Source organism: Arabidopsis lyrata, assembly GCF_000004255.2.
Source record: "Arabidopsis lyrata subsp. lyrata unplaced genomic scaffold ARALYscaffold_4, whole genome shotgun sequence".
NCBI classification, from domain to species: Eukaryota; Viridiplantae; Streptophyta; class Magnoliopsida; order Brassicales; family Brassicaceae; genus Arabidopsis; species Arabidopsis lyrata.
The window spans coordinates 13,944,868-13,968,021 of record NW_003302552.1 but is presented as its reverse complement, the minus strand read 5'-3'; the positions used below and the strand labels follow the sequence as shown (position 1 = coordinate 13,968,021).

Here is a 23,154-nt window from a genome sequence, read left to right as displayed (position 1 = left end):
GTTCAGAAAAGTAGTTTTGTCCCGTCGGCTAGAGCTTGAAGAATTCCCAACTGGTCGACGTATTCAGGTCCAATACGTTGTTGTATCCCTGCAGGTATTTCTCTTTCTTTACAGTTAGACTAAAATATATTTAAAAACTTATGTAAATGAGAACGATTTTAAAAATTTTATTGGTGTCAATTGCACCCATAACACTCAACTTGCCTCCGCCCATGCGTGGCAGTGTCACAGGGTATATCTGTTTGACTACCTATTATATTGATGATAGTTGGAGGTTGAACAACAAAATTTTGGCGAAAAACCTTTTTTCAACTGTTTAGCTTTGTGTGATATAATACCTCTACATACCAGTGAAAAATTAGCTAATAAAATTTTTGGTTCCTGATGATTAGTGGTAATGGATTATTGTGTGATGAGAAGTTTTTCTTGTTAGATATTATTAAACAGTCAGTAGCTGCTGATCTAATGGTTATGAGATGTTTATGTTAAAGTAAGGCAGCTAAGGCTATTGTTTGGCTTCCCGCCAAATATTGTAGCGGGAAAAAAGAGTTGAGCGAGAGTTGACTTTTTAGGTACATATTCCAAAGCCAAACAAACCATAAACAGATTATTGTTTTATAATATTTTTATGAACAATAAAAAAGAAGCTTCATCTCTTCCGGTGAAGAACACAATTGACAAAAGAAGAACTGTTGTCTACACAATCCACCAACCTAGCATTGATATCTTTGAAGCTTTTGATGAACTTCTTCTTATAAAGAGAGGAGGACAAGTGATTTACACTGGTCCTTTAGGTCGAAACTCTCACAAGATTATCGGATATTTCCAGATCAGATTCTACATTTAGTTTGTCAAGATTTTGATATTAAAATGTAAGAACTTTCACAATACTCTTTTGAGAAACCGCAGGCGATTCATGGAGTTCCAAAAACAGTTAGTAGCTGCTCAAGTTTTGAATCTTATTATGCAAGAAGGACTATCAGTAGCCGTTGATCTTTTGAAAAACATTTAAGATAATGTCAAGTTTGTCAGAGCATATGATTCAAGAGAAGAAGCCTTTGCAGCATGTGTAGAGAGTGTAAGGATTAAGAGTGGAAATGGGTTATTTTTAGATATTCCTACTCGATTGAATTCGACTTATGATATGCTTACTAGAGCTCTGAAGTTTCGTAAGGCGTTTTCTAGTTTGAAAGCATGTGTCAGAAATTACAAATCATTGCCTTCAAAGGATGAGTGGAATCGTGGAGAGAGAATATGTGACTTCTTGAAGTTTTTTAGTATCATCACTACTTACTTCTCAGGTGTCAAATATCCTAAAGCTGATGTGTATTTTCTTCCAAGTATAGAAAATTGAGGGTCTATTGAAGAAATATGCAGACTATGTGATTTGAGAGTGGAAAAGATGGCTAGGAATATGCAGTTAAAAGTTTGATAAGTATTGGGATATCATTCTAGCTACGGAAGCTATTTTAGATCCAGGTTGAAGGTACAAATTCTTAAGTCAGCTTATGATAAAATGAATGCGAGTACTTATGAGGAAAAGATCAAAGTTGTAATGCAGAATTTGAAGGATCTTTATTAAAAACACAAAGAAAACACTTGGACTTCTTCTTCCACCTTCTCAACAATACCAACTCCACATGAACTTTTTACTAAATCACCACTAGATGATGATCCGAATTATATAAGTTTTTTTCTCCATTCTTACATTATTACAAGTTTGTATCGTACTCATCAAATTTTTCTAACTATTGTATATATCATACATGATCTTTTTGAGCTTGAGAAGAGCATACAACCTGGTTGGTTCTGACAACACTAAATCGAATTTGCATAATTATTTGGATGAACCAAGGTTAAATTTGAGGTCTTTTACAGACATGTGGGTTCTGAGCTATCTAAAAAGCAATGGAAAACGCTACGTACGGTGATTTGGCTTCTATAGCTTGTGATGTGCTTAGCCTTCCCATCATTATAGTGGCAGCATAGTTATCGTTTAGTATTGAAGATAGGTCGTTTACAAAAACTGCCTCCTTCCAAGAAATGTTCAAGCCTTGCTCTGTATCCGAAATTGGATATGTGGTTATGCTAAGTTAGAAGGTAAAAGAATAGTCTATATATTATGTAATCAACTTCATTTGTTTGGTTGATTTATATTTTCAAATTTTAGGTGACATTAAAAGGAACTTTGATGATGAAATTAAGGGTACTACAGTGATGGCAAGTAGCTCATGATTATTAGACTCAAGTGATATTGGAAGAACTAGAAGAGGGAGAATGATAAGAAAATTGTTGTTTTTATGACTTCAGTTTTTTTGGTTTTATGACATGGTTTAAAACTTGTTTCTGTTTTTGGTTTTGATACTCGTCTCTATTTCTTTCCGTGCTTAACTTATATTGTCACTTAAATTTCGATACCTTAAAACCTTTATGGAGTTATGGAATTTTCGCCATACTCTTGCTAAAAAATCTCGTTAGATGAATCACAAACTTAGTAAAAATATAATTTAATTCTATTTATGCTCTTACTTACCAAACTATAGTTTAAATATGCTCTAACTTAATATATATATATATATATATATATATATTAAACAAAATTACTTTTTTCGGTTTGCACTGTTGGTACTGGATTTTTCGGATTTTAAAATTTTGAGTTTTTTGGGCAAACTCATTTCGAGTTCGAGTTTGGGCCGGACTTGTTTTTTTAACCCACCGCAATATCCCTTGTAGAATGCTAATGTGCATTGCACCTATATCCCATTTTATATTAAGCACGAATCCTAATCATTTGTTACGCTTGCTCTTTTTTTGTTAAAAGGTATTCAATTTTATAAAGAAATGCTAATGGGCTATTTCCGGATATAGGCCCATACAAATCTCGAAGGCCCGACCCACAAATATCAATCTTAGAACAAAATAACCCAAAACCTAAAACCGGCTCGGGTTCACTAACCGAACTAAACCGGCCAAAAGATGAAACCTTAGATGAAACCTTGATCTCCAATCAAACGACTCTACGGTGGCGGGATGGCAACGGATCTTGGATCACCATCTCGTTCGGCTCGCGTCGTTCAGGCTCACCGGAGATTTCGCTCCGACAAGAATCTGCAGTATTGTTACGCTTGCTCTTTTTCTAGGTATATTTGGTGTTTTTCAATGGTACGTTAGAAACACGAAACTTCAATGAAATTTTGAGATATGCATTTTTCATCGACGACTATAAAACATCTCATCAAGTCTTGTTTAAGGTTTACCAACTTAATTTTTAGTTTTCTATAAAAATTTGGAGAAAAGAAAAGACTAAGACCATCTCCAATGTAAAACTCTATATTTTTGCTCTAAAATAGAGTAACTCTATAATAGAGTAGAATTCTCTCCAATGTGTTACTCTATTCCTTGCTCTAAAATAGAGGTAGTGTAAAAAATAGAGGAAAATTATAGAGCAATCTTCACTTTTACTCTATTTTAGAGTAAAATATAGAGTAGCGCTGGAGAGAATTTTACTCTATATTAAAATTTAGAGGAAAAAATAGAGTGGGGTTGGAGATGCTCTAAGTCTCAATCTTTTCTTCGATGAGTGAGATTCCGTTTTTATTACTTCTCTTTCACAAGGTGTTTTACTAAACAACAGATAATGTAGTTGATCACTTTCTTTTGGTATGGCGTTAACTGATTAACTTTCGATGTATTTTCTGATTCTTTATACTTTTGTCACCAGTCGCGAAACTTATTTTGAGCGTTAGAAAATTTCTCTCAAGACATCCTCCATAGTGTTCAACGGACTGTCATATATATGTTTATTTTCTTGTATAGAGATTTATTCCTAACAACGGGATTTACACGACAAAAAAAATCTTAAACAGAAAAGAAAAATACAAGTTTGTGTAGAATAAATCACTATTTATTATTATTTTTTTACACTTTATAGTTTATAGTGACACTTTTTGTACTTTTCAAAAAATTTTAAAATTACATTCTAAAAGAAATTGAGATGTCGCAGAAACAAATGGGTATTACATATATACAAACAAAATTACAAACTAGTTGTATGCTCTTTTTCCTTATTTTAAGTCACTAAAACAGAAAACTTCAAAGACAATTCCATAGGTACAGTATATAAATAATTTAAATACAAAGTTATTTCCCTTTCATAAACAGATAATATACGTATTATTATTTATTACGCACAGATTTATATACCCAAAAATAGAAAATCCCGATCGCTCCAGCTTAGCCAGAGTCTCAGCTATTTCGATATTTTCCTTTTTCTTCACATCATCTTCACTATCCACAACTTATATTTATCCATGTACATATACACAAGACAAGGTCCTACCAAACCAGCATCAAAGAGCCTCTTGCACAGACTCATATATGCTTTAACATCTCTCGGCCGTTGAATCTTCCTTGTCATTCCTTGCATCACAGCCACTCGATCAATATACTCCGGATGCAAACCAGAGTCGATCATCGATACCAGTGTCTCTGCAGCTTCTTCAAAGTGCCCTCCTTTTACATACCCTCTGAGCAACCAAGACAGAGTCTTCTTCTTTCTCTGAGATCCCATGAACTCCACCCGTGTCAGAAGCCGTGAAACTGCATTAACCTCTTTCTGTGAAGCGCAGATCGCCATAACGATGTCGTGGAGATCAGCTTCGGGTTCTCTCCCTGCAAGTTTCATCTTCCAGAGTTGTTTCTCTGCTTCTGGTCCACGTCCCGCACATATATACATTGCGAGGAGCCTCTCATGGACCACCCCAATTATGGAATCATTTTCTTGACCTTCCTCAACCGCCCAAGTGGCTAATTGCAGTCCGCGGGATAATGTTTCCGATTGGTACTTCTCAATGAGTACCCTATCATGATCATCGATCTCAGCAACAAAACCAGCCCGTGTAAAGCGTTTCAACTCGCGTAATGTCTTCCCAAGACTATTCAGCTCTTTCACAATTGCTGTCATCGCAATTAGATAGCTATAAGCTTCTGGCTTCAGCCCTGAAAGTCTTAACTCCATAACCATATCAACTGCCTTCTTATAGTCTCCATCAACCTACAAACAAAAAAAAACACACTGCCACATTAACATAGCTAGACCAAAAAAACGATAACAATCAAGAAAGTCATCTTAACCAATTCATATCACATCTCACTGATCTCAAATCCACCACAAATGTAAAGATTATGAAAAAAGTTCAAAACTTTACCATCAATTTCCAAGCAAGATACCCAACTGGTCCACCTTTTCTACCTTCAGAACCACCACCAACAACACTATACCCAAAACCATCTCTCCTCCTTAAAACCTCCCTCACAAACAAAACCGCACTTTCTTTCTTCCCCATCTCACAATACAAAGCAATAACTTTCTCCATCATACTAAAACCAGGTTTTAACCCAACACAATCCATCTCAATCAATAAGTCGAACACTTGGTGTGCATCACATTCCTCTTGAATCAATTTCTTAACCCAACCACACATAATCGAAACCATTAACTCCATTATCTCTTCATCAACTCTATTTTCCTTTTTCAACCATTCAAACACTTCTAAAGTACACCAAGAATCTCTACCTTCTTGTGCGAAATAGACAAGCATCAATTGCAATTCTCGAGAAGATAATCGATGATTCATCTCTTCGAGAATATCTGATGGTTCTCTAGTCATCCTCTCTAATTCCTCAATCGCTTCGAAAAACCCTTCTCCTATTTCCTCTGCTTCTTCTTCTTCTTCCTCGCTTGTGATGAATTGGTCTAGCTCCACGGAACGAGATAATCCTCCGAGCTCACGAAATTTCCCAGCGGAGTAGTTTGATTTCAGATTGCAGATGATGATTCGGGAATTGGGTTTTACGCTGTGATTACGATGAAGTCGGGGACGGAATCTTCGGAGAGAAATCGGTGAGAAGGTCAACGAAAACGAAGCTAAGCCACGAACATAAGCCATAACTAAGGAATAAAAAAGCTTCAAAATTTTCTGGAGAAAGTTTCAAATTCGAAAACTTTGAAACTCAAAAGCTTCAGAGATTATGGTGTGAGTGATTTCTCGATAGCCACCATGAGAGAAGAAACTAAGATAATCCATGGAATTATCAAAAACCTCAAGAGGAAGGAAGAAGACAATGAAAGGATAACAGAAAATAATTATTTAATTTTTGTTTTTTGGTCGTAGGATTTATTTAATAAAATGAAGGGTTGAGATTGAGTGGAGTTTTTTAATCGAACGGTATATAATTGAGTCTTTGGTTTGAAGAAAGAGGCTACTAAGCGCTTACGTGTCATGTGGCGTCAACTTGTTTCATCGTGCCGCTTCAAAGCTCCCCAGCAGCAGAAATAAGAAGATACTAACGTTTAAAATTACGTTTATACCCTCCAATATATAACTAGTAACGTAGTGGCTGTTGTTGACCGTTAAAACGTGGTAAACGAGATAAATATATTTATGGGTCTATCTGGGCTAAGTTGGGCTTTATTAATGTCTCTTTTAAGGCCTTTTAATATCTTTAACATCCCCCGTTTTTGATGTTTTATGCGACAAAATTTGTTTTAAATTAGATGACCCCATGTTTTAAATTTTCAATTTATTTTGATTATTTATATTCTGCAGATACTATATTGAATTGTGTTTAGGTAAATAATAAATTATTTAAAATTGTTTGATGTTTTATGCGACAAAATTTGTTTTATATTAGATGACCCCATGTTTTAAATTTTCAATTTATTTTGATTATTTATATTCTGCAGATACTAGATTGAATTATGTTTAGGTACATAATAAATTATTTAAAATTGTTTAAATGTGTGAGAGTTCACTTCTATTTTCTTAATTGATTTCCTTAGTATTTTCATTGTAAATACTCTAGTCCAAAGGAATTCTTAATATAATTTCCATGTACCAAGGATTCATAAAGCTTAACTTCCAATTTCACGAAATTCTATAAGCTTCATCTAACTTGAAAGCCTTTGTAATTTGTAATTTCATTTGTGTATTTCATATCCGAGGATATTGTTCTCCACTCTAAACTTGTGCTCAATGTCAAGTTTGTTGTAGACCATCACTCGTAAAACTCAACAATGTTAAGAAATACTGCATAAATTAGGATAAACATCATCAAATAAAATCCATAAACCTTTTTCAAATGCTAAAATCAAAAAGAAAATTTGCTAATCTTTATTGAGTTACGTATTAGTTTTGGCTTTGGTTTGTTAAGTTAGTGAAGATATGATTCGTTCTCTACTTCTTCTCTCCACTCCCCAAACATCTCCCAATCATATTATTGTATGATTGTGCTTTTGGTCTGCCAACTTTATATTAGTATGGTAACAGAAATGGTAAGTTCATAATTTCTCTCCAATTAGTTGTATTTTTTGGGATAAAACTTTATTTCTATCTGTTTAAATCACAGATTAAACTATTCTTTAAGAAGCAGGAAACTTACATAATATAGTTACAATGACGAAATTAGTTTAGCTTGCATTATTATCATTCAATATATTCAACACATTTCTCTGAAATTACACTTGACAATGTACCGTCCACAATCGACGGATCTACCTAGCAATTCATAAAAACATAATCAATATGGAATTATATATGACCAACGAGTACGTGGTTCAATATATACAATCAAATAGCAAAAAAATTCATCATGAGGTATACTTGATTAAACATACGAAAACTACATTCATAATCTACATAATTACATATTCTGATGATTAAACCATATATCAATCAAGCTAACTTAGAAATACTAATCAATCGATCAACATAAAGATAAATAACGTACGCTTCCACATTTTTCTTTGGCATGTTTTTTTTTTTTTTTTTTTTGCTCTGAGCTCAGTCTCAGTAAACATTGGTGGCTGATATGGACTCGACAAAAATTGCTTTCTTTTATATGAAGGAAGCATTTTAGACAACCAGTTCCATTGTTCTTTTTTTTTTTTTTTTGCCAGTCAAAACACCATATATTAATTCACGGAATAAGACTCTCTTCTAGAAAGAGCCAATCAGGTACCGTCGAACTTACATGGGAAAAACAGAACCCGCGATTTCTTGCACATTTCGCAAGATAGTCGGCGGAGGTATTACCACTACGAGGGATATGCTTAAGACTAAAAGTAGTAAAACGATCCCTGTAATATGTAAAGTCTTTCAATTCTGTAGAAAACGTAGGCCACTCTTCAGGAGCACATGTCATAGCCAAAAGGTCAGAACAATCCGTCTGAATGAGGATACTCGTCATTGGGATCGCCAATAAGCACTTCATCGTCCATATGAGAGTATCCAGCTCTGCATGAAGGGGAGAAAGACTTCTACGCGAGCCTTTCAAGCCTAAGTGTAGCAATCGTCCTCCCTGAAAAACAAGCCACCCGTGTCCACTTCTAGTCTCCGTCCCGAGCCAAGACCCATCAATGGAGCATACCGGTATGTCCTCTGGGGATGGCGACTCGTGCGTACTAAGTACCAACTGGGTCTGAGGGTCTTCTCTCTGATTCTCCTCCACGCGCCTTCTTCTTGAGTTGCAAGATCTAGCGTTTCCTGAGGTGGTACGCTCAAATTCTCGAAAATCTTTCGATTGCACGCCTTCCAAATATACCACATAATTCATGGGAATACTCTTAGGCTCTCTTCATCCGCACCCGCCTCTTTACCCCGCCAATACAGATAATCTAAGTTATTGTAGAGCGACGCCGAGGGAAACAGCGCTGGGGAAGATGGGATGTTGGAGAGAGCCCAGACTTGTCTAGCAGGAGGACATTCAAAGAGCAAGTGGTTGATTGATTCTTCTTCTGCACCACATCTTGAACATCCTTTATCTCTACCAATATGGCGATAAAATAGCCGTTGGCTTGAAGCCAAGCAACCAGTAACACATTGCCACACGAAATGCTTTAATTTTCGCGTAGTTTTTAATTTCTAAGCTTGCGCCTTTAGTGTCGTAAAACTAGGTCCCTGAGAAGGGTGGTCGCAAACAGGGCGAGAAATACTTCTCGCGACCTCGTATCCAGATTTGACGGTATAATTACCAGACTTTGTCATTGTCCAACAATAACCATCACTCGAGACAATACGACTCGGTTTAATCCCTAATATGAGGGTAATTTCCTCCGGGGGAAACAATTCCCAGAGACGATCAATCTTCCACTGTTTAGATCCAAAGTCAATCAAGGTATTGACGCAAGCCAAAGGGTCTCTCTCCACCGTTAACCCCTTAGGTGGGCGTGCCAGAGTGTCTGGTATCCATGGGTCTGTCCAAATGTAGGTACCGAAGCCCGAGCCAATGGTCTTGCGGATTCCATATCTAAGAACGTCCTTGGCGGCCAGCATGCTTCTCCAACCATACGACGGTCGATTGGAGACGGTGATCTCTAGCGGACTAGAATACCGGAAGTAACGTCCTTTAAGAACCCTACTAAGGAGGGAATCTGGAAATCGTAATAATCTCCACAATTGCTTCGCCAAGAGTGCGAGATTAAAATCTTCCAAGGACCTAAATCCTAGCCCTCCTTCTGATAGTTGGGTGCAAATTTGGTCCCAAGCTATCCAGTGTATTCCACGACTTTCTGCTTTATTACTCCACCAGAAGTTGGCAATTGCGCTAGTAAGTTTAGAACAAATTGCTTTTGGCAGTAGGAAGCACGACATAACATATGTCGGAAGAGCTTGTGCTTGTGCTTTAATTAGGACTTCTTTTCCGCCTTTAGAGAGGAATTTTGACGACCACGAGTTTACTCTACTTTGTAATCTATCTCTCACAAACGCGAAGACCTGAACTTTTGATCCATGGATTTTTTCCGGAAGGCCTAAATATGTTCCCATCCCACCTTCACGTGAAATCTCAATAATCGATTTGATTTCCTGCCGTACGGGAGGAGGAACCTCGTTGCCGAACATAATGGATGATTTATTCAGATTCACCTCTTGGCCAGATGCCTCGCCATAAGAGCGGATGATATCGATAGTTCCATTGTTCCAAACTATCAGAATGTTTACTACAAACATGATTTCGTTCTTCTTCTTTTTTCAACTTATCCAAAATCTAGAATTTACTATATAGTTGTTATAGCGGCTGGAATAAAAACATTAATAAATTTCAAGGCAGAAACTATGACATAATAAGACATAAAAGGGAAAAAGAAAGAGAAGGGGACAAATGAAGAACGAGTGTTCACTTATTGTGTGGAGAGGTTGAGAGATCACTTCTCTAGTCGTTATTAGATATGGACTGAACATAGTCACTTATATTATAATTTACACTATATATTACACGATCTTTTTCGTTCGAAACAAAAAAAATATATAAAAAATTTATCCTTTAAAATTTTGCATTTCATCATTTGTTCTACAAATTGTCCATTTATACATTTAGGCGTCACTGATATATACAAATTGTCAGCGACTTAGACTGAAATGGTAAGAAACTTACTAAAATAAACTCAGGCGATTCTTTTAGTTGGTCGAGGCGATCGGCAAATGTTTTTGTAGTTATTTTTTATTTCTCTTCGACAAAATAGCCAAAATGGAAACGATATATCTTTGAACTGGTTAGGAAAAGTTTAATGCGAACACATAATTTAATTAGCACACCTAACAAAGATTTCAGATTTTATTTTGTCAAAATGTGAAATTAATTATTACTAAAAAATAATTGTGCATATATATCTAACAACATTAGTCAAATATAAAATTCTTTTAGATGGTAAATTCATAAACTGAAAACAATTACTATCTTATTAAAAGATTGAGTCAAAGTATGAAGGCAGGTTTCCAAAACTAATAGTAGTATAGGTTTTCAGATGGTATTCCGTATTCATGATTTCCTAATGAATAAAATTATTTCGAAAGACTTAAACTTTTGTTATTTAGAACTATTTAAATTAAATTTGTTCTGCTGCCAAAATCCTCTTTCTAGTCTACAATCTGAGAGATTGCACATAATTGTTTTCCTGGAGTCAATGAAATTGTGAAGTTATAGTAAACTTTTTATGAATTTTCTAACTAATATACAAAAACATAATGACATATCTATATTTTTAGTCCTCCGGACACTTTATTAACTTCCATATTGTGTGTCTATTTATAAGATTTCCACAATATAACATAGGATGGTTCTCCTCCTTGGATAAATTGCTATCACTCTTTTCATTTCATTTCCCCTATAGAGAAAGAGAAAGAGAGAGATAGAGAATAATGGTGGGGCAATGGGAGGAAGAAGTTGATGAAGAGGTGGTGATCAGATGCTACGATGATAGTAGGGACAGAATTCAAATGGGTCGTGTGGAGAAGAGTTGTGAGATTGGTCACGACCAACAAACTCTTCTCTTCACAGACACTTTAGGCGATCCCATCTGCAGAATCCGAAATAGTCCTTTCTTCATTATGCTGGTTAAAATCTCACTCTCTTTTTCTTTATGTTCTCTTAAGGATTATTCCTTGTTTTTAAATAAAAATCATACCAAAATATGAGATGGTTCTCTTCTTTCAAAAGCCTAAATGATAAAGAAGAAAAATACATTTTTGAACGACAATAATATATATTAGTGCATAATATTTATATATTTCCCTCGTTTTTTTAAGAATGTTATGAAATTACATTTTGCTTGAATGTCATTTTAAATTTCGTATTTTAAGATAATTCTATAGTGAGATATATCAAAATAGAGAGATGGGAAAAGTAAGATGTATTAGACATGTCATACATCTTAATTAATCTGTATAAATTTTTTAAAACATCATCTTTTTAAAAAAATATAGGTAATAAAACTACATTATTATGTAAGATATATAGTTGTCGTTCTTAGCTATAAAAACATATATGATTCTATTAGCCGAAAGACGCTAGGGTTCGTTAACTTTGTAATGTGTTAATTTATTTATGTATATATATAGTAATACGGATTATTAAGTGAAGTGCTATTGGGATTGATATAAATAACGTTTATCGAATTAATGTACATTAATAGGTGGCAGAGGTTGGGAACAAGCTGGTAGGTTCCATACAAGGCTCAGTAAAGCCAGTGGAGTTTCATGATAAGTCAGTGAGAGTTGGTTATGTTCTTGGTCTCAGAGTTGTGCCGCCGTATCGACGCCGTGGCATTGGTTCGATTCTGGTGAGAAAGCTTGAGGAATGGTTCGAGTCTCACAATGCTGACTATGCTTACATGGCCACTCAAAAGGACAATGAGGCCTCTCTCGGTCTCTTCGTCGGGAAACTTGGCTATGTGGTCTTCCGAAACCCCGCAATCCTGGTCAATCCTGTCAACCCCGGCCGCGGTTTAAAATTACCGTCTAACATTGGAATAAGGAAGCTAAAGGTGATTTTACTACACATTGCTTTAGTATGAAACTCTCATTGATAAGAAAAGTACTTAAAACATTTTTGTATTTCTAGCGTGAAAATTAAATCCATCATATATAAAGACATTAATAATATAATGAGAAAGCTACCAAAAACAAAAAATAGAGCTTAAACACATATCACAAAAATGTATAGCATAAAATTAACACTAACACTAACCAAAAAATTTAAGTGACAGGTGAAAGAGGCCGAGTCATTGTACCGGAGATATGTAGCAGCTACGACAGAATTTTTCCCGGAAGATATTAACAAAATCTTGCGGAACAAGTTAAGTATCGGGACATGGTTGGCTTACTACAATGATGACAACACCAGAAGCTGGGCAATGCTTAGTGTTTGGGATAGTAGCAAAGTCTTCAAACTTAGGATCGAGAGAGCTCCTTTGAGCTATTTGCTTCTCACTAAAGTTTCCAAAATTTTTGGTAAATTTTTGTCGTTATTGGGATTAACGGCTATGCCGGATCTGTTTACTTCGTTTGGGTTCTATTTCCTTTATGGGGTTCACTCGGAAGGTCCACTTTGTGGGAAACTAGTTAGGGCTTTGTGTGAGCACGTTCATAACATGGCTGCATCAGATGACAGTGGTGCGTGTAAGGTTGTGGTGGTGGAGGTCGACAAAGGAAGTAACGGCGATGATTCTCTACAGAGATGTATTCCACATTGGAAAATGCTTTCGTGTGACGATGATATGTGGTGTATATGCCGTTGAAATGCGAGAAGCAGAAGATTGGTTTGAGTGAGAGAACAAAATCGCGGTCTTCGCTCTTTGTGGATCCAAGAGATGTGTAGCTAGCTAGCTACCGAGATTCATCGCGTGTTTTATCCAACTGATAATACACCTAATAGCAAAATATGCGAAATCGTTTCGCTTTTTCCTAGATTAATGACTAGACATTAAAGAAATTATGCAATTCCGTGACTATTTTTGGTGAAATTATGTTTTTTGCTTGATGGTTTTGGTATACTACCATTCATTTTTATTGATTCTTCTGTTCCGTATAGTATTAACGAAAGAAGCCTAATAGTTAGACTACATTTAAGAGATTGTACCGCCAAATGATATCTTCAATCAAATGCTAACACTTGCGCATGTCAACCGTCAAATCTCCAACCGTCGAACCGGACAAAAATCAAGGATCATCTATCAACCAAGAACAATCAAACCATATATCGACTCACAAAACGTTAAGATTATCAATATATGAATCCAAGACATGTTGTGGGGTTTGAGTTTGCATTTTGCTTGGCATGACATATCGAGATCATGAACCCTACATATAGTTATATAATTATGATTTTTGTTTTATTTCGGGATCTAATGTATGATAAATCATTGTTCTCCATATAAAATCTAAAAAGATTTCCTCAAGTAGGTGCCACTATTTGTTGTCCTTGGCATTCTTCCTATCTTGTTTGAGCTATAAAGTAGTTAAAGAATAGTCAATTTTCATATGTTTTTTATTTGATAAATAAATATATTTTCCTCGAATCATTGTTAATGGTAAATTTGTAATGTACATATATATTTCTCAATATTCTGTGAAATTAATACGAAGGAAATTGGTTGTGCAGATGATGGTGGTCCTTTATGTTCCCTTTTTATTAGGTTTTAAACCGAATTTTTATTGATGGGCCGTCTTCTATTTTAAAGATAGATATAACTCATTTCCTGATTAGTCGAATTACTCCATGTGATATTCATATGGCTCGCACAAATTTATGTACATGTACATTAATGTGTGTATATATGTTTAGTATTACTAAATCGAGTGGAGGGAATTATTGTTGAAGCTTTTTTGTTTTCTTTTAACGTCAATATACAGAGGTATTTAAAACACGTTCATGCAGCCAAACTTAGCTTTATGAGAAAATCATATATATATATATATATATATATATACACATACTCTCTAATTTTTTTTTTGTTAAAGTACTCTCTAATTTTATTGTAGAAGAATGTTTTTTTTTTCCTTTGTTTCATATAAATAATATTTTCCAATTCATATATGAATTTCTTCTTCTTTTTCAATAGTTTACCTCTTCATAATTATCATTTATAAGTTAACATATCATAAATATCATGGATGATATGGTATTCAATTATTATATATTTGGAGTATGTATTTAATTCATTGCAATGGACAATCGCTTAAATTTTCATTTTCGAGCAACACAATAACACATGCATGACGACAAATATAACTACTCAAAACAACCAATAAATATAATGAAATGATAAATTTATTGGAGCTGAAACAAAAATAAATAAATAAATTGGGAAATTAATTCATACACTGAATTTAATGAGATTGAAATTGAATTGATGTCGTGATGTCCATAAATTTAACGTCGATGAAATGGAAACTCACTAAGGCTATTCTCTTATTTAACTGTAGATTTGAAAAAATATACAAGAAAAATTTACATTTTATTTTCGATTATTGTTTTGTCCAAAAAAAAATATTTTGATGTTGTTAGATGATCTTTTGATAATAATTCAATAATAGATATTTTGATCTTTAGTAAAAATATAGATATAGTTTTCATACTACTGATCGATTTTAAATACACAATTATTTACTATGAAATTCATATAACGGATGCACAATAAATATAGTCTAAAATAAATAATTTTTGAATGTTAAATGTATATATATACATAAAGATGAGAAATCTGAATTTGTTTCTTGGTTTCAAATTAACTCTAACTCTATACTCAACTTTATATTGATAATTTACTTCACATGTTAGGAACATGTCAACTTCATTAGCAATATAATGCAACGTTTCTTTTGTGTTGATAACATATCTAATGAAATGCTGATCAACCAATAGATATAAATCTATAGTTATTTCTGGATATTAAATACTAATTAATCACCCCAATCGCTAAATTGTGTTTTTGTGAGAGGCTTCAAATCAATAGTCATAATCTGAATACCTTAGAAAGATAAAGCAGCCCGCAGTTAGGTGTTGATGTCCTCTTGCCAAACAAGGAAGCTGATGAGTGTACTTTATCTGCCCCCATCTTTCTGCATAAGTCGAACCAATTATTGGTTGAATTTATCTCATTTTGATTTTAATTTTCAAATAGTTGTAGGCTTAGCAAAATAATAAGTGGTGGCACATTAAAATGTGGTGCATTGTTGTGTGGTTCAATGGTACCGTACTATAATCCGAATATTTTCACCATTCTCTGATTCATTTTGTATGGTATTGTGCGAGATGGTGCTGTTGCGGGACGGTGTGGTGCAAAGGTTCGGGTTCGGATATCGGCAGGTCCAGCGTTGGTCCAGCACAAGAGGTGCATTTGCACCTTGTCCAGCCCAAATTCAAAATTTTGTCTCTTTTTTTTAGTCCATATAATTTAACAAAATTTGAACTAATAAGACTATTAGACTTTAACTTAAACGCTAAACATATAGTTGCATTTTTTTTTATTTTTTTTTTGTAACTCCAACATCAAATGGATTCTTAAAAGTTTTACTCTTTATTTAGGAGTTTGTTTTCACCACCACACCGGATCTAGCTAATGATTGAGATGGGTCTTGATATCGGATTTCGGTTTTTTGCCCAATCCTACCATTTAAAATAGCAAAAACCTGCATAGTATTAATATATATGAACATTTTGATTAATTCTCTTAAACTATAGTAATAGCACATCGGCGTGAATCAAAAATCCATAAACTGATCCGCAGTACCTGGTGGTGTAGAGAACTTATATCTTTTACATCAAAAGATCTCACTTTTAAAGTGCATAGTATTAATATATATGAACATTTTGATTAATTCTCTTAAACTTTAGTAATAGCACATCGGCGTGAATCAAAAATCCATAAACTGATCCGCAGTACCTGGTGGTGTAGAGAACTTATATCTTTTACATCAAAAGATCACTTTTAAAGGTTATAATTCCAAATTATAATTCCAAAAAAAAGGTTATTACAAATTAGGAATCTATATTTGCTTTGAATTGATATCCCAATTATTGGGCTTAAAACTATTGAAACTTATTTGGTTGGGAAAAGGTCCATAGCACGATGGTCAAAGCTCAAACACAGAAAGTAACTTCTTACCGATAGTGAATCAAACTGAACCACTAATCCACTCTGCTTAGTTAAGTATTATTAATTAAGAAGATAACTCCTTCATTTAGATAACTATTAATAAATCCTTTGATGTTTTGTAAGAATAAACTGAATTTATATTTCTTTCTTTTATATCAATTATTAAACGACAATGAATTTGGTTTTGTGTTTTTTTTTTTGACGTCTGGATTTATTATTTATTGCAAATTATGAGAACTGTTACATAGACGATTCTACAACGGACAATTCCTTCTGACCCTTATTAGATCCACGACAGACAATATTTCCTTCTTCATGCTCTTGACGGACACCTTCAATGATCCACGACCTGACGACACTTCTCTCTCTGCGTAGAATCCTGGCGAACGGCTATAATTGTACATCGCTGAAGATCTCCTACACACTTCCTTCTTCATCGCTGTATAATTGTGTTTTGTTAATTAATTAATTTTTTTTAACCTTAAACATAATTCTAACCGGACTAATATCAAGCCTAACTAAACCCAATCTAAAATAAACTGAAATGCCATCTCAAGCACAAACAATTTGGGCTCAGGCTACTCAGCCCTAATGGGCTTTAAAACGGCCCATAATAAGTCAGAACAAAGAACAAGTAAATCAATCTCAAAAATGTCATCTTCTTGAAAGAAAGCAAAAGAACAAAAACAAAAAAATGGAAAAAGAATAAATTTCCTTTATAATTTCCCAATATCAAAAATGGAAGTCTTACTCAACAACGCACTTCTTTAATAACCGTTTGACGTGTAAGTGGTCTGCGCACTAATCTCTCTCTCTCTCTCTCTCTCTCTCTCCCTTCTTCTTCCACAAATCATCATCATCAATGGCTTCGTGCGTCACCGGAACAGAGGCGGCGATACGAGCAGCGGCTTGTAGAGACGGCGACGCAGCCTCTCATCTAAAGATAGTCGCCGTCTTCGCCATCTTTCTCACAAGTGTTTTCGGTGTTTGGGGACCGGTTTTACTCGCTAAATACTTTCACGGTAAACCTCTCTACGATAAAGCGATTCTTGTGATAAAGTGTTTCGCCGCCGGCGTTATTCTCTCGACGTCTTTAGTCCACGTGTTACCGGAAGCGTTTGAGTCACTCGCTGATTGCCAAGTGTCATCACGTCATCCGTGGAAAGATTTTCCGTTTGCTGGTTTGGTTACTATGATCGGAGCTATAACGGCTTTGTTGGTTGATTTAACGGCGAGTGAACATATGGGACACGGTGGTGGTGGTGGCGGAGAAATGGAGTATATGGCGGTTGGGGGGTTAGAGATGAAAGAAGGAAAGTTTGGGGCTGATTTGGAAATACAAGAAAATAGTGAGGAGGAAATTGTGAAGATGAAACAAAGATTAGTGTCACAAGTTCTTGAAATTGGGATAATATTTCATTCGGTGATTATTGGAGTAACTTTGGGAATGTCACAAAATAAGTGTACCATTAGACCTTTGATTGCTGCACTTTCGTTTCATCAGATTTTTGAAGGTTTGGGTCTTGGTGGTTGCATTGCTCAGGTTAGATTTTTTCTTTCTTCAATTCTTATTTTTAATTTTTTGGTAAACTAATTATTGCAAATTTAATTAGAGTTTAAATAGTTAGGGGACAATAATAAATATAGTGAGAAAATAGTACTAGTTGTTGGTTCTGACTTTTGAAATAATGATTTTTAAGAAACCTAGAAGAAGTAATAGTTTTGATAGATGTTGACATTTTTGCATATCATAGAATGTGACATTCTAATTTAGAGCTGCTCATGGTTTAAATCAAAACCATACCAAGTATCCGAAAACCGAACCAAATGTAACATTTGTGAGTTTCATGGATAGTGTTTTTTTTCATAGGGTTAATATGTGATATTGTTTGATGGTCAGGCTGGGTTTAAGGCAGGGACAGTGGTGTATATGTGCTTAATGTTCGCGGTAACGACGCCTCTTGGGATTGTACTAGGGATGGTGATATTTGCAGCGACCGGGTACGATGATCAGAACCCGAACGCATTGATAATGGAGGGTTTATTGGGATCATTCTCTTCAGGTATTCTAATATACATGGCCTTGGTTGATCTAATTGCATTGGATTTCTTCCATAACAAGATGTTGACGACAGCCGGTGAATCGGGTTCTCGGCTCAAGAAGCTCTGTTTTGTGGCTTTGGTTTTAGGTTCTGCCTCTATGTCACTACTTGCTCTTTGGGCTTAAGACAAAAATAGAGGTTTATATACTAATTTGGCCAAATATTATGAATATCTAAATCTGTTTTAACATATTTGAACTTGGTTTACTTTATAAATATATATCTAATTACAGATTTATCATTTCTTGATTTTCCATTCATTAACCGTAAGTATATTTACACATTAAAACTTTTGCTAAAAAAACAACTGAAAATGAAGTTAGATCTCTCTCTATAGTGTACTACTACTACTAAACCGTATTAACCTTATGTTAAAGCTTAGTATTTCTCTGTTTAGACGTAATAAACCATTCCAACTTCAAGCAGAGAAGTATGAGGAACATTAAGCACAACATCTGTTCCTCTGCAATTCGTGCTCATGAACGCAAACACAACATTCACCGCTAGTTTCTTCAACACCGACGATGATTGCTTCGCCTTTGCGTATGAATGTCCCAGTATATACGCTACTCCTGCTTCTTTCGCTTCCATTATCTCCATACATTCTTCCTTCTTTCTCCTAACATTCGACATTTCTTCTTCTTCAAGTCCCGGTTCTGTTTCAACGAACTCGACTATAGCAGACACTAACCGGCTTTCGAAATCATACATATCTCTAGGAACATCTCTGTATCCATACCTAACCACACTTCTAAACATTCCATACTCTTTTGGCCCTACTCTGCTTATCACAAATCTCTCTTCTTCTCCAACATAAGGAACCTGAACTGATTTCACACATACAAACACCAGAATCTTGTGAAACGCTGGCAAATTCGTCACGAAATGTCCGAAAACAGCTGGAACTCCTGTCACAAGATTCGAGTAGACTAGTCCTATTCCTGGAACTCTCACCATTCCTATGCTCGGTCCCAAAGAGACTATCCGGTCCATCGAGACCTTGTTCTCAACGTCGAATTCATGTTTCTTTGTAGTTCCGTAGTTCCATATATACATTACCGCCATGAATGTTAAGGAGAGGAGAATCGGGATCCAACCGCCTTCGGGTACTTTGTAGACGCATGACGAGAAATAGAGAAGCTCGATGGAACCGAAAAAGACCACGAAAGCGAGAACTGTAATGATTCTTTGCTTCCAGACAATTGTCATCACTAAAGTCATTAAACATGTAGTCACAAGCATCACAGAGGTCACAGCAAGTCCTGCAGAAACAAAAGAGGTTAAACATAAAGTTTTCAACTTTTTAAAAAACTTTTGAAGTGTATGTTAATGATCATGGTCTCACCATATGCATGTCCCATCATGTTAGTGTCTCTTAACCCGATTGTCACCGCCAAACAAAGGCACATCAACATCCAGTTAACTTCAGGGATATAGATTTGTCCATGTATTTTGCTTGAAGTGTGAATGACTTTGACCCTGGGAAAGCAATCGAGCGCACAGCATTGACTTATGATCGAAAACGTTGCGGATATGACAGCTTGGCTTCCTACCACAGCTGCAAATGTAGCCACAATGAACACTGGCCAGAACACAGGCTCTGCAAACAAACTCATCTGAGTTAATCCCATTCAAAAGTCTCGTGTTATCGCATACTATACGGTTTAAGAATTACCGGGTATCGCCTTGTAGAAGCTTTGCTGAATATCTTCATGATGTTTAGAGAGAAACGCAGCCTCGCCCATGTACGCAAGAATCAAACACGGGTATACAAAGAACGAGAAAGCCACCTATATTTCGATTTTACGCAGCATTTTGTTACTAAAAGAAGATTCTTTTCATTAGAATCATATCTTATAAAGTTAAAGGCCTTACCTTTATGGACAGAGATGAGAAGTGACCTAAGTCAGCAAACATAGTCTCAACACCTGAGGAGAATAAACACAATATATGAATGTAGAACATATACTTTGATAATGTTATAACATATAGTTTCATTAGCTAATTTTTACCAGTGATTGAAAGAACAACTCCTCCAAGTGAAACCCACCCTTCTACACCGGTGCTTCTGAGGAACTTATACATGTAAACAGGCGAAAGCGCAGAGACTATACGCGGGTTCCATTTAATAGTGTTGTAAACTCCAATGCTGCTAATGGAGAGAAGCCAAGCGGTGGAGATTGGAGCGAAAATGAAGGCGACTCTATGCGTACCATAACGCTGGACTGAGAATATCGCCACCAAGATGATACATGCGATGATGACAACATAATCTGGAATTGAGGACAAGAGAAACAAAACTAGACATTAGACGTTAATTAGTACAGATTGTGTCAAAGTAAGAAAAAAATTCAGACATACTCTCATGAAGGTTGGGAATCTTGAGCTTGACTCCAGAAACAGCTGAAAGAACTGCAAGAAACAAAAATGTTTGGAAACTATACTTATCTAAAGAAGAAGACTTTGTCTAAGGTTCATTGCATAGAAGTTCTCTGGGAAACTCACCTGAGATTGTTGGAGTGAGGACACTATCACCAATAGCCATACATGTCCCTAAAAGCACAAAGAGCAACAAACACTTTTGAGATTTAGGATGTTTCTCAAAGAATGATTTAACCGCTGCACTCTGCCGAGTCTCTCCCGGGCTTCCCATTGCATATGTTGATAGTTTCTCATCCATTTCTTGATGATTTGGTAAAATCCTTAGCTTGGCATATCTACACAGAAGCGAGTACAACGCAAATGTTCCACCTTCAAAACAAAGATCACACAAAACTAATCAATATCGAAAACATTAACCCGAAATGTCATAACCTTTAACTACATCAGACCCTTATGAAAAAGGATTAAACTTTTACCTTCTCCATTGTCATCTGCAGAGAGAACAACGAAAACGTATTTAAAGAGAGCAATGAGTGTAAATGTCCAGAAGATGAAAGAGAACACTCCAAAGATCTCTTCATCGTTTTCATGGAGACTTAGTTTCCCAGAGAAAGTGGTTTTATAAACATATAGAGGCGATGTACTAAGATCACCATAGATCACTCCAAGACTCTGGTAAGCCAAAGTGAGAACATTGGCACAAGACACAGTCTTCAAATGCTGAAACATTTAAACAAAGATTATGAATTTTATGATTTATGTACACGCAAACATTGATACCCTAAATCCCATTAAGTATGACCTAAATTTAACCTAATTAATAAACTTAAAACCATTTATCTTCCAATAGATGTCAACTAGAAAACCAAACAGTCTAATAAAAAAAAAAATTGGACTTTTCTCATCCAACTCATTTCTTTCCTTAAAAATACAGACTTTTCTATATTTCAAAATCAAACCTTTTGTCAAATTACAATTACATAAATAATTAGAAGACTCAATTTCACAAGTTAACAACTAATCTAATATCACCAAACATGAAAAGCGTTCACGTCTTTGTTTAAGCAAGAGGACCTACCGAGTCCTACTTGGGAAAACAATCCAAAATTCATAAAAATGAAGCAAAAACAGAGCAAAATTAGAAAGAAGAAAAAACATTGAAAAACCCTTAAAACTTCCACTTGTTCTTCTTCTTCAAATACGAAAATCCAACCAATCTCGACCACATAAAATTCACTGTTTAAATTAACATTGTTCCCAAAATCAAAAACCCAGAAGAAAAAAATCTCATTGCAACAGACAGAACAGAGATATCAAAACAGAGTACATGAGAAACAGAGGGTTTTGGTTACTATGAGAAACCCAGAAAAATAAATAAAAAAAACTGACCTGTTGAGAAATACCCTGTTCGATTAGAGATGGTGATTGGTTCATGACCGTGTAAGCAAAACTGCAATATTTCAGTTTAGTTAAAGGGAGAGAGATTGGATTGGATTGGATTGGATTGGAAGAAACAGAGAGAATATAATAATGTGAAGAGAGAGGAGAGAAGTTGGGAAGTAGGAGGAGAAGAAGAAAGAGCGAAGTGAGGAAAGAGAGGAAGAGAGTGGTGTGTTTTTTGGTGCAAAGAAGAAACTTTGCAGGTTTTCATTTATTGCTTTGTTCTTTCCTTCTCCTTTTTTTTCGATTTCAAGTTTTACTTTATACGTATTTATTTATTATTATTTTCCCCTTTTTTATTAAAAAAATATTTGTTTTTGACAAACAAATTTTTATATTTTGTTATTTCTTGAAATAGTCTTGTAAAATATTTTTATTAAATGTTTGGCAGAAACAAATAACTCTGTTTTATGCCTACCAAAAATATATATATGTTTTACAGTGGTTAATTACTTAATTTTAGCATTTTTGCTTAGAATTCTTCTTTTTTCGTTGATATAATAAATTATTTATCAATTTTTATGTATTTTATGTATCTAAATATGATGAAAATTATTAATTATTATTTTGTGGATTTTGTTTTTTAAGAAGAAAAATAGAACAGTGAGAACAGAAAAAGAAAGATAACAAAAAAGGTGATAATATACAATTGGATTGTTTCGTATTATTATGTTCATTACTCTTGATTTACCATCTATATGTATAATAGTTGAAATTTGACAACATAGAAAAAAAGAATGGAGCATACTTAAGTTGAATAGTAATTATTCTTCAATATGATAGGTACTATTACTGCAT

At 34.9% G+C, this 23,154-nt stretch overlaps 4 protein-coding genes across 4 annotated transcripts; 2 read left to right on the top strand and 2 right to left on the bottom strand.

The window, feature by feature from the left end:
• Positions 1-4,036: 4,036 nt before the first annotated feature.
• Positions 4,037-6,144, bottom strand: LOC110229425 (pentatricopeptide repeat-containing protein At2g30100, chloroplastic). The gene is made up of 2 exons (XM_021029570.1): positions 5,208-6,144; positions 4,037-5,053 (listed from the first exon to the last, which is right to left on the bottom strand). Exons 1-2 carry the CDS (start codon positions 5,946-5,948, stop codon positions 4,274-4,276), a joined length of 1,521 nt encoding a protein of 506 aa, XP_020885229.1. The 5' UTR covers positions 5,949-6,144; the 3' UTR covers positions 4,037-4,273.
• Positions 6,145-11,177: 5,033 nt separating this feature from the next.
• Positions 11,178-13,913, top strand: LOC9317151 (probable N-acetyltransferase HLS1). The gene is made up of 3 exons (XM_002881038.2): positions 11,178-11,390; positions 11,969-12,319; positions 12,542-13,913. The coding sequence occupies exons 1-3, from the start codon at positions 11,196-11,198 to the stop codon at positions 13,070-13,072; spliced, it is 1,077 nt and encodes a 358-aa protein (XP_002881084.1). The 5' UTR covers positions 11,178-11,195; the 3' UTR covers positions 13,073-13,913.
• A 3,218-nt stretch (positions 13,914-17,131) lies between these two features.
• On the top strand, positions 17,132-18,770 carry LOC9315316 (zinc transporter 6, chloroplastic). Its single transcript, XM_002881037.2, has 2 exons — positions 17,132-17,975; positions 18,333-18,770. The coding sequence occupies exons 1-2, from the start codon at positions 17,295-17,297 to the stop codon at positions 18,657-18,659; spliced, it is 1,008 nt and encodes a 335-aa protein (XP_002881083.1). The 5' UTR covers positions 17,132-17,294; the 3' UTR covers positions 18,660-18,770.
• On the bottom strand, positions 18,759-22,586 carry LOC9315315 (potassium transporter 1). Its single transcript, XM_021028501.1, has 9 exons — positions 22,306-22,586; positions 21,393-21,636; positions 21,040-21,285; positions 20,896-20,946; positions 20,547-20,807; positions 20,410-20,462; positions 20,210-20,324; positions 19,880-20,134; positions 18,759-19,796 (listed from the first exon to the last, which is right to left on the bottom strand). Exons 1-9 carry the CDS (start codon positions 22,348-22,350, stop codon positions 18,928-18,930), a joined length of 2,139 nt encoding a protein of 712 aa, XP_020884160.1. The 5' UTR covers positions 22,351-22,586; the 3' UTR covers positions 18,759-18,927.
• Between the last annotated feature and the right edge of the window lie 568 nt (positions 22,587-23,154).